This window comes from Aspergillus viridinutans (genome assembly GCF_018404265.1).
Source record: "Aspergillus viridinutans IFM 47045 DNA, scaffold_1, whole genome shotgun sequence".
Classification (NCBI taxonomy): Eukaryota; Fungi; Ascomycota; class Eurotiomycetes; order Eurotiales; family Aspergillaceae; genus Aspergillus; species Aspergillus viridinutans.
The window spans coordinates 5,215,843-5,227,124 of NW_025091217.1; the positions used below are offsets into that span (position 1 = coordinate 5,215,843).

The 11,282-nt window shown below is 48.2% G+C and overlaps 3 protein-coding genes across 3 annotated transcripts; 1 reads left to right on the forward strand and 2 right to left on the reverse strand.

Annotated features, from left to right (window-relative positions):
* Positions 1-108: 108 nt before the first annotated feature.
* Positions 109-1,980, reverse strand: Aspvir_001518 (GMC family oxidoreductase; the record flags this gene model as incomplete). The annotated part of the gene is made up of 2 exons (XM_043266638.1): positions 109-323; positions 375-1,980. 2 exons carry the CDS (start codon positions 1,978-1,980, stop codon positions 109-111), a joined length of 1,821 nt encoding a protein of 606 aa, XP_043122573.1.
* Positions 1,981-4,267: 2,287 nt separating this feature from the next.
* On the forward strand, positions 4,268-5,707 carry Aspvir_001519 (uncharacterized protein; the record flags this gene model as incomplete). The annotated part of the gene is made up of 1 exon (XM_043266639.1): positions 4,268-5,707. The coding sequence occupies one exon, from the start codon at positions 4,268-4,270 to the stop codon at positions 5,705-5,707; it is 1,440 nt and encodes a 479-aa protein (XP_043122574.1).
* Positions 5,708-10,385: 4,678 nt separating this feature from the next.
* Positions 10,386-11,129, reverse strand: Aspvir_001520 (uncharacterized protein; the record flags this gene model as incomplete). The annotated part of the gene is made up of 1 exon (XM_043266640.1): positions 10,386-11,129. The coding sequence occupies one exon, from the start codon at positions 11,127-11,129 to the stop codon at positions 10,386-10,388; it is 744 nt and encodes a 247-aa protein (XP_043122575.1).
* Between the last annotated feature and the right edge of the window lie 153 nt (positions 11,130-11,282).

Sequence of the window (11,282 nt, forward strand, 5' to 3'; positions counted from 1 at the left end):
CTGAAGGTCAAAAGCAGGACGGCAAAAGCATGTTATATCTACTAGACTTGTTACATTACGGATACCTGGATGGAGTTTGGTGAATGCATCTCTTTCTTTTCATCTTCCTTAATCTTGTCTCCTATTCAATATGATATCCGCCGCCCGCTCGGCCATCGCATACAACGTCGCCGTGAGATGCCCACTCACCTGCAGCGGAATCACCGACGCATCGACGACCCTGACATTCTCCGTGCCGTAGACTTTGAGCCGCGAATCGACGACGCCCCCCAGCTCTCGAGCCATCATACTCGCGGTCCCGATCGGGTGGTAATTCGGCCCAACTAATCAATCAGTATCGCACTTTTCGTTTGCTGGTTGCATTGCAAACTCACAAGTGTTTTTCATAAACGCCGTCCATTGGGGGTCTGTTGCATTACCCTCCAGCCCCCGTCCAGGCATCGGAACCGCGTGCAAGCTCTTCACGGGTCCCTGTTCCCAGAATGATTGCGCTAGTCTCCCTATCGCCATTTCTGTCTGGAGATCAAAGTCTACCTGGAAAAAGTTCGGGTCGATGCTGGGGGCGTTTATGTCTTTTTCCTTTGTTGACGAGAGGTGCACGCTGCCCCTGGAGAAAGGGAGGAGCAGCCAGTAGGCCGAGAGGAGGGTGGTTCCGGACGCGGTGGTGAGGATTTCCGCGATGGTTACGTTGGACTTGAAGATGAGGGTGTGCTGGAGGGTGAGGATGTGTTTTATCGCGCTGCTGTTGAGGTTGTTGGCTGAGGATGAGGCGAGTGATTCAGCCCAGGCTGGGATGGAGGAGAGTGTTGTTCTGTTAATGTCAGTATTCTTGCATTGAACGTTAGACAGAGGAGCATACGCAGCTATATCCTCGAGGTCCTCGCCAAAGAGCTGCGACGCCGTTACAAACGTGGCATATGGCGCGTATCCCGAGACGTTGAGACTGCCCATGTACAGCAGAGGCACATTCGGCTGGTCCTGCAGGTTCTCTCCCACGCCGGGGAGGTCGATTCGCGTTTCGATCCCGAGTCCCCTGAGCCTGCCCGCGTCGCCAACACCCGATGCTTCGAGGATGGGAGGCGTCCGCAGCGCCCCAGCTGACAGTACCACTTCTTTGCGGGTCATTGCAGTCTGCACTTCTCCCGTCTCATCCAGATACTCGACTCCCACCGCCACATGCCTTTCTCGTCCACTCTCACTCTCACTCTCCCCCCAGAGGATTCTTCTGACTGTCCCCCTAACAACCCTCAGATTCTCCCTCCCATCAACAGGATAATAAAACGCTTTCGCAGAACTACACCTCACATCCTCCTTACAATCAATCGTCTGCGGCCACACCGAAACCCCTTCAACCGACCCCCCATTCGGATCTTTGTTCCATCTCACCCCTAAACCCACCCACGCATCCCTCACCTTCTCCCAGAATCCTGTTGTCGACAGCTGCATCGTGAAACAAACATCCACATTCCCCCTTTCCCCATGAAAAGCAGACACATCATCCGCCCCGGCATCCACCTGCCATCCCAACGGCTGACTAAACTTTTCTGTGCGCAAATAATACGGCCACAGGGACCCCCAATTCCAGCCTTTAGCACCCAGCGCCTCCCACGCATCGATCTCAGGGCTGTCAGCGCGCAGGTACGTCATCCCGTTGATCATGCTCGTGCCGCCTAGGATGCGCCCCGCTGTGTAGGAGAGGGTGCGGTTGAGGGCGTGGGACTGGGGAGTGGAGGCGTAGGCCCAGTCTATCTCTGTGTGTGCGTTGCGGAGCCATTGCGTTGGATTGGTGACGTTGGGGTTGGTGCGGGTGTCTTTGCCGGGGTCGAGGACGAGGACGGTGGTGGTTGGGGTTGAGGAGAGGCGGTTGGCGAGGAGGAGGCCGGTTGTGCCGCCGCCGATGATGATGTAGTCTGCTTCTGCTGTGGCTGTGGCTGTTGATGTAGTGAAGGTGATGGACAGAAAGAGATGGTAGAGTTTCATGGTATTACTCTGTATGGGAGATGGAGGATAGGATGGGATGGGATTCCCCGCATTGACGGCTGCCAGTACTTGTATATGACATCTGTGAGAATAGTTTAGGCTTATTGGAGTAATAGATTGACATCTACAGCTTACTACAGAGTAAGTCTGGGTGACAATGGAAAGGACATGGTTGTGTATGGCTTTTGAGCCAGAAACTATGGCCTTTTCACGCTGTGAATTACTACTTTATGAGAACTAGTGGACCTTACTTAGTTTATTCTAGTGCAGTTTATATACTTCTTTTAAGATAAGCTTAGTATATATACCATGATTATAACTTCAGAACTTCTAAGTAGGGGAGGATGTAATATTAACTAGCATAGATATAACTTTAGGAAAGTCTATTAGATGTGTAATAATATCTAATAATTATTATTACTCTATAAGTCTATATATAGCTACCTAGACCTTATATTCCTTCTTAGCCTAGGTTAAAATATAAAAGAAGACTGGAATCCCTTAAAGATAATGAGGTAAGTATAGGGTAGCTATTAGCCTACCCCCTACCCTCACCCTCTTCAAAGACTCCACGTCCTTAACGACTATGAATATCCCATTATAGTATAATAAGACTAAGTGAAAATACTTTATTAATTTAAATATTAGTATTGCATAGACACTTGAATAATATCCTATTAGTTAGAAAGATCTTCCTATCTCTGACCTTATGTACTATAAATTTGACGATGACTACTACTAGAAAGGATTCTAGGATTCTATAGAGCCTGGTTACTTGGATAAGTCCTAGTTAATTAATTTTATTAGAATAGGTTTATATCCTTTAAAGCATCATACACAAAAGCCCTATTAATGGTCACCACTAGCCTGTGAACATTATTGCAACAGTCCCTAATCAGGCATACGTCCTTTGATACTTAGTGGGGCAGGACGGGACGAGGAAAGGCTATAGAGAGTCGACATGCTCCAGGCATCGGTGTAGCATTAGTAGACATTGTTCACAGGCATATTATATCTTAGTTTGAGTTTTGACCATAAAAGCAAACCTCTGGGGTAATGTACGGTCCGCACCGCCAGAGATCCTTGCTATCGCTACTGTAGCCATCTCACAGACATGATGTGACTCAAGTGACCTAGATAACGACCTCATAATGCATAGCCATCCTCTGCCACTTAGACTTTGATGAATGCGGCTTCCGTCCCGAGGATTTCCGGCAAAAGTGCTCAACGCATTATACAATAAATCTATGATACGCGTCAGGGTGTGTTCAAATAAGATACCATATGTCGATTTTTCTTTTCTTTTCTTTTTCTTTTTTTCCCCCCCTTTTTTGGATTAGTGAGAGAGGACATCTCTCTATGTGATTCACACATCTATAATAGATAAATGATAACTGAGGGGCATATGAGTTTTTGTGGTTAAACTCGCACCAAACCGCTCAGGGTCGGATTTGATTTTACCAGTTCAGGTTATGCAACTCTACATGCCATGTCAGTCTTGCAGTATATTTTTAATAATATTAATAAGCTTGTAGGTTATAGACTGTCTATAATATCTGCAGTATTCTCTAAATGAGAGATCTTCCTACTACTGCCTACCTACTATAAGTAGTATTGTTTTAAAATCACGTATACGGTAAATCATGGGTTGATGCAGATCCATCCAATCCCAAACCATGACCATTCTGCCCGCCAGTATATCAAGTCGAATGTGGTTGCAGCAACTTTTGTCACCTCTTCGGCGAATGATATATTTGTATTGATGTTAGAGGTGTGTATGTTTCTCATCCTGTAGTTTAATCCAAATCGATGTAGGACAACGTGCATCGCCTTGCTTTGTTGACTTCAGTCCTTCTGCTATTTGCCGCCACGTTGCTCCTGCTTGATGGAGCCACGTCGCGCCGGCTCCTTCCCGTTCGGACCCGGGGGGGGGGGGGGGGTGTTTAGGTATCATTTCTACGTTGCAAGATGAGCAGGTAGGTTCGCGATAGGGGTAGTAATTGCTTTATGAAACCTCTCGACGGTCCGAACGGCTCAGACAGGTCTTTCAGACTTATATCAAGAATCTAGGACAATCTCGATCACTCTGAAAAGTAACGTCGTTGCTATCGTATCATATGGTTAGGTACATTGTGACGCTGGCATCGGGTCAATACAATAATTTTGTTTACAAGTGGTCCTGGTGCTGTTCCTTCCTTGATGATAACTTCACTCCTCGCTGCTCCCGTCTAGACTCGTACAGTATCTACACTTTGTCTGTGCTCCACTACTTGTCACACCTATCAGTATGACCGCCATCAAAATTCATTTATTCGGACCAGACCTTTACGTTCCCAATGATGAGTGCGGAAGACAGCTCGCCTCGGACATTCGGCTACTGCCAAAGATTATGAAGAACTGGAATCCGGCGATGTGGCCCGCCCTCTTCGACGCGAGTCCTGTTGGCAGTTATAATAAAGAAATGAAAAGTTCGCTTCTGAGCGAGAGCTTGGCATGGGTACGAGAGCTCAAAGAGCCCCCACCGCAGCTTCGTGTCCTTGATGCGCCGCCCAGACTCGGGTTTGTAGCTCGCAGCAAGGTCTTTGTACCCGCCATGGCCGAAATTATGGAGGTGCCCCGGACGCAATTTGGATACGCAATGGCCGATCTAGGATTTGGATACACTTGGGGTAGCCTGGACACTAGGCGCCTGTGTCAGGCATGTCTACGCGGCTCCTGTGCGGCCAGCATGTTCACAATCTGTTCAGACTACTACGAATTTCTGCCTCGTTCCCCGGAGGTTGACCCGGCAATGGAGACAATGGCGGAGCTCGTCGCCGGGTACATTAGACATGTTCACCAAGAGCACGCCGAGGACCAGCTGGAGCGAAAAATCATGGATGCTTGGCTCATGTGTATCCTCACCGCGTATCTCGACATCCTCCGGCCGCACGACGGCAGTAAACTCCTATGTCCTGACAACGAATTGTGTAGCATCAAATTTCGTCTCGTTAGTAGCAGCTTTTTTGCGTCCACACTTCAGCAGCTCAACGCGGCGCAAGGTCCGAGTACGGAAGATCTCGATATCGTGACTGCGGTCGCTTCCGTTTCATGCGCTATACACGACGTGTGTGACCGCCGTCACGATAATATTGGGAATGTATATTACAACCTTCTGACAATTGTCAGCGTCCATACAGGCTTAGAGAGTGTGGACATTCTCCGCCGGTTCTGCGTCGACGTCTGGGCTTGGGCAATCAACCATGATGCCGAATGGATTCTCCACGCTACCGGTCGAGTGTTTATCTCCCAGATCTATACGGCACGCTACCAGAACGACGTTCTGCTAGATCATCTGACCGCACCTGACCCTTGCAGCAGGCCTGTCGTTGACCCCTATGGAGATCCGGTGCTGAATTCCCTGAATCCAATGCCGCCCACTGCAACCCCTCACAACTATAGCATCCGTGACCGCTGCCAGGATACGGATCGGTACGACGAGATCATAAGTTCGAGCATTGCGCACTTCGAGGCCTGTACTAGCTGCCGCAGTTACAACAGTGCGTCTTGGCAGGAACGGGTCCAAATTATCACTGCAGCCTTGCACACAAAGTACACTCGAATGGACTGTGTGAACAGCATCGCCTCCTATACGATCCTTTCCCAGCCCGAAGAGTTTTGGTGGGCTGCAGACCCTGCAGCCAGGTATACTGGACCCACAGTAGAGTGGTCGACCAAGCTCATCTAATGTCCACTGTACCGAGCAGGATACATACAATTTTGATCTATTGTTTTCTAATTTCAGTCACATATCAGTATTGTCATGTATTCCTAAGCGAGCAATGATTATGCATATAATAATGAAGAGCAGGGCAGTCCGGCAGCCGGTCGCCATCGCCAGAAACATCTATAATCTCAGGATCTGGCTCACTTGCCCGCCCGATCATTGACTCATCTTTCGAACGGCTAAGTTACAGGCGATGCTGGTGTACACCAATCGGGTAGGTTCTGAAAGGTGATTTGAAGGCGCTAGTACTTCCAGCGGTTGACACAAATGTAATTAGTGAGTACAGCAAGACCAAGCCCACTATAGATTGTTTTCGATGCATTTTCGGCACACATAGACTATACTGTACACGCTTTGCATTCTCATAGGGGATCAGAGACGTTGCGAAATTCAGGGTCTAACGAGGAGGCCCACTACAGTGACTCCCTCAATATGACAGCGGTATCGCCACCCATGGGATAGCGAAACCTTGGTGCGAGCGATTGGGCATCAAGTGCACACCATACAAGCAGGTGCACTATTTGACATCTAACCTGCGCGAGCCCACCGACACACGCCTTCTGGACTGGTAGTGCCGCAGAGGTATTCCTTTGGGGAAAGGGGTCATGCCTCCCCTCCCCGCAGCGGAGGATGGCCCGGACGCTGGCAACAAAGCATCCAAATGTCCTCACATCGGACGGCGATACCAAGCCGGGGAGACAACACCAGGCGTGGCGCGTCCATGCTAGCGTGGCACCTAAGCCGTATTTGTGGTACCGCTTGGGGCAACTGCAGCTTCGCCCACAGCCAGTGAACATCTGGTCACCAATGAACCATCCCCTATCTTTACTAAGAGCTGTCTCTCGATACAGGGGCCCCAAGTCAGACCGCCCGAAAAGTGCGTCATGCCACAAACAAGCATACCAGTGGCCTGTGGGAAGGGGCTGAGCGATCGTGCCGCGCATCAAGTCCAAGTGTGCATTGGCATCCCATACGTATGACGCCAAAGCAATATACCCAGCACTGAAGATAATTTCCTGATATGCATCCGGGGGAGGTGGGGGAGTGCCAGACGTGGCTGGGCGGTCGTAGTGGGAAGCACCGTACAAGGCGCCCTGGCTGAATTGTGCCGGCGGCGAGACCTAGCACACCCGTCCCTCGGTAAGGACGCCAGGTAAGCGTCGTGTAAGGCATGCGCCTCATGTTGACTCAAGGTCGAGTCAAGCCGTCCTCGGTACGTCCGCTTCCGGAAAACTGTCCTATAAGCCTGTCTGCATTCAGTGGCATCCATAATTGTAGAGGACAGTCTCATGTATGTAGCCACTAAGAGTTGCAATCGACTTTTGAGCTCCAATAAACAAGCCTAGAGTTGGCCGAGTAAGAGTTACGCCCTGTCTTCATCGAGGCTTTACATTAAACTGTCATCAAGGTGAAAACATACCAGTCAGTTATTGCTTCCTGGGTCTCATTAGCTATAAGGCAACATTGGTATTTTCTTCCAGTTTCCTGGATGATTCTTTACAAATGATAGGCACCAATGTGCAGTATTCTTATTTATTAGGGTAATTGCTGTATGAATTTGATCTATTCCATTGATAGTGCTGAATGGGATGTATTAATACCCTTTAGGAGCAGACTTGTACATAACTAATGCGCATACTTCCCCTCTTTCTCAATACGATATTTATTTTTTAGCAGCCGAGTCTACCGCTTTAATCTTTGTCAATGATTATTATAGAGACACACGTTGCATCCTCAAGAGGGAGCGCGAACGGGCCCTGTCTGATACCACGGTCTCGTACTTTTTACGTGTAAGACTGCAGCGGACATCAGCTGAGTCTGTAGCCTTTCTATTTATTAGATATCAATCTTTCAACAGCGCCATTCCTGTTCTCCCACCCACTCCAAAAAGACCAAGAAAAACCGAGGTTGCAGTAACTGTGCCCAGTAGTTGACTGCCCACCACCCTTTGAGTGTTGATGCTCCCCTGATCGCATTGCCAAAACCGATTGCTTTGCTAACACTACCATTGCTTCATTATCTAGTAACTGAGTAGTTTTCTACATATCCCGGCTGAGGCGGATTCGTGTGGTATGCAGCAGCCAATCCTCCGCGAAAGAGGACTTACGAGAGACGGCTCTGGCGGTCCCCATAGGACACTTTTCTATGGTGCGTAAGTGGTTAATCCACCCTGGAGTGGTCATATGAGGAATATAGGGCTGACTAATGTGGGATAGGTGGAAGTGGTCAATCCTTTCTAGAGAAGTAGGGCTGGCTATCTTAGTAAGCTATGTTGGTTCATGCCGCACTGAATTGCTCGATCATGCATAGCAGTGAATTCAACCATATGCTTGCTTGCCAATTGGGAGGACCAGTAGACATGACAGATAATGTGCCTTGTCTAGGAATGTGGTCCACTAAGGTCTCCTTCTTGTCACGTAGATTTACTATCATCACCACTATCGACTCGTTGGATCTCGTGCAACAGACCAAGGGCAAATGCCGCGGCTCCCCATGATGCATCAGCACCGGAAGGGCTCGCTTCCAACGTGATGCAGAACAGTAGGATCTCGGAAGGGTTCGATAGGTTCCTGGGCCTTCACCATGTCCTGCACTAAGTTCTATTACTAACACCCTACCTTAAGTAGATGGGCCATCCAAATTGCTCACAGCTTCTTCTATAAATTTATAGTGGCTGCTTTAGTTCTTGGTCATAGGCTGCAAGAGGTCAAAAGAAAGAGATACAGGCATCAACAGTATTCAACTTCTGGACGGCAAAAAGAAACCTTCAACGAGGACAAACTATTTATAGGTCCATGGGCATTCAACTTACGCAAATCTAGCGCAAAGCTCAAGGGATCACATATGCGAAAGGCAAAGATCAGGGAAAAGATAAGGGAAGATGAGTTATGTAATGGTATTACATCCTCAGATCCTTGCATAAGAGCGTACGTATAAAAAGAAAGAACAGGATCTATTTGCAAGACTCTGCATCACTTCAAACTTGACCAGAAGGACAGAGAGATTGCGTTGTGAGGTATCAATGCTCGGGTCACGCCGTTGGTGTTAGAGAAACTACTTGGAATACGACTTCAGCAATCTGGTCGACCCAATAGACCAGAATCGGTATCTGCTATTGCTGCTCTGAATATCGTTTATTCCCAAAATCTCCGTTTCGAAGATATACCCCGACTCGTTGATGTCTTATTCCTCTCCTCCTCTAAGGTCGACTCGACCTTTGTTTGGTTCTGACCACCAGCAGGTCCTCTAGTCCAATAACTAAGCACTTTCACATTCTGGCTATTATCATTGCGCTATCGCTCTGGTCTTCATGCTTTCAGAGCGGATACGATGGCAGTAAGTTGTCCTTGAGACCCTTTTCAGCTTTTTTCGATGTCATTTTTAAAGCCTTATTGACGGAGAACAACCAGAAGACAAACAGATTTCGGGAGTATGGCGTAAGGGACCGAATTCCACAAAAAATAGCTGAAATTGAGTCCTGTCCATCACAGCAAGTCCGCTGTTCCGACGACACTGTGAGATGTGAGTACCGTAACTAGTTGCCCTAGTGCGTTCATGGAGCAGATACGCAAATCCCCGTTCTTCGTCTAATCAGCTCAGTTGACTCAAGCTATTGTCTTCCCCTTCCGACAAGCCCATGACTGATAGCAGTTCCCCAGGCTACAAAGCCCCCTTTCCGCAGGCAGAAGAGAGGCGGAAGGAAGAAGAGGAGAGATGGAAGCAGGCTGAAGACGAAGGCAAAAAAGGAGAAAGATAGACGAGAGAAGGCAGAGGAGCGCACCCTGTCGGGCCACTTTCATGGAATTTATGCGCCAGGCAGCTACACCTCCGAAGCTAGAAGACTGACCGTTGCGAATACAAACGGGTTCAACCTGGTCGAACGACGGCCCATTCGGAACGAAGACCCATCTGAGTGTTTCACCAAAGAGTTACCTGCATGGTTAGCCAGCAACCCGAGCGCTAAATACTCGACCAACTCGCATCGCCTCGGTTATCTGACATCGATTAGCATTCATCATTCCCCCAGGTTGAGGAGGGCGCTAAAGTTATCAATGGAATCCCCAAAGGTTCTAAACACTGCTGACCCATGCGTTACCGCGCGCATAAATTTGTTTCAGGTATGCTTTTCGGGTTATGGGCAGAAGAGGGATGACCGTCCTCTTGTCTATTTAAAGAGCTTTCGTTTTTCCAGGTCTTCATCAGCTACAATACACATCTTTCAAGGCATAAGCAAACCAGATTCCAGATTATCAAGCAGCATTCGGCCCTTCATTACAATGCCAACCAAGGTTTCCATTCTTGTCTTGGTCGGAGACCCTCTCGACTACATCAAGTATCGCCATACAGCTTTATTTTTCGAGTTTCCAAATGGATCCACATGTGTGATGCATATAGAGGGTGGACGGTGGACCTGGGTTTTTCGTATTCCAGCCAATGGACAATTACCGCCCCGAACAAAGTCGAAGGCTTGCGAAGAGAATCGAAGTGGCAGAACTTCAAGATTCAATCAGTGAAGCCTCTATCAGAGGCATCGTTTCAAGAACCCCCGTGAAGAATGGACCTGCCGACGGGGACTCTTTTATAATATGCTCGATTTAGCCTTGTGCTAGATGGTTACATGATATCCATAATGCATCAGCTAGTGACGTAAGAGACGAACTAGGAAGGACATGCCTATGTATTCTCTCTCGTATTGAGGTGGAAGAATACGGGACAGATATTCTGGCCAGTCGGGCATCGGTTTCAGTTGCCGAAGCGCTTGAATATATTCCCAGTGTTCCGGATACCAGCCCGCATACTCCCAATCCAGGAGAGCAGTGACATGGCCGCCTTCGACAAGGATATTCCGCGGGGCGAAATCAGCATGCGTAAAAACAATCTTATGGTTATCCATAAGCGCAAATTTGGCGTAATGGCGCAGTATATCTGGTGCCGACGGCACAATATCTCCTAGGATGAACTCATTGAACTGCTGCTCGGAATCAAATGGACCGCCTTCGATTGATGCAATCTGTCCGATTATAGCCTTCCCACGATCAATGGCCCCGATGTAGTCACCTTTCAAGTTGCGAAGTTGGTTGATGTAGGAGTGAAGCTCGTCGGCAATAGAGAGCTTCTGATTGGAATCCAAACTAGGCCATGCTTCGTCGAGTCGCTTGCCAGGCATGTAGTCCATCACAATAGACTCAACTTGGCCATCTTGCCAACGGATATCATGAACTTTGGGTACAGGGATTGTTGTGTTTGCCGCAATGAAACGAAGTGTTTGCGCTTCATGGGACCGAAGATTGCCAGATTTCACCACAAGATCATTGCTGATTCGGACAATTGTGCGACCGCATAATGAATGAAGTGTTTCTTTTTGGTCCTCTGTTTTGTCCATATTAAAGCCAGATTATTGCTCTTTTGTTATGTGTATCAGCAGTACTGCATAGTGAGCTGGTTTGTGCGGGGGTAAAAGGCAAAAGGTAAAAAAGAAAAGTAAAAGCAAAACCACAAAATTTAGCTGCTTGACATTAGATATAAGTCAAATCAT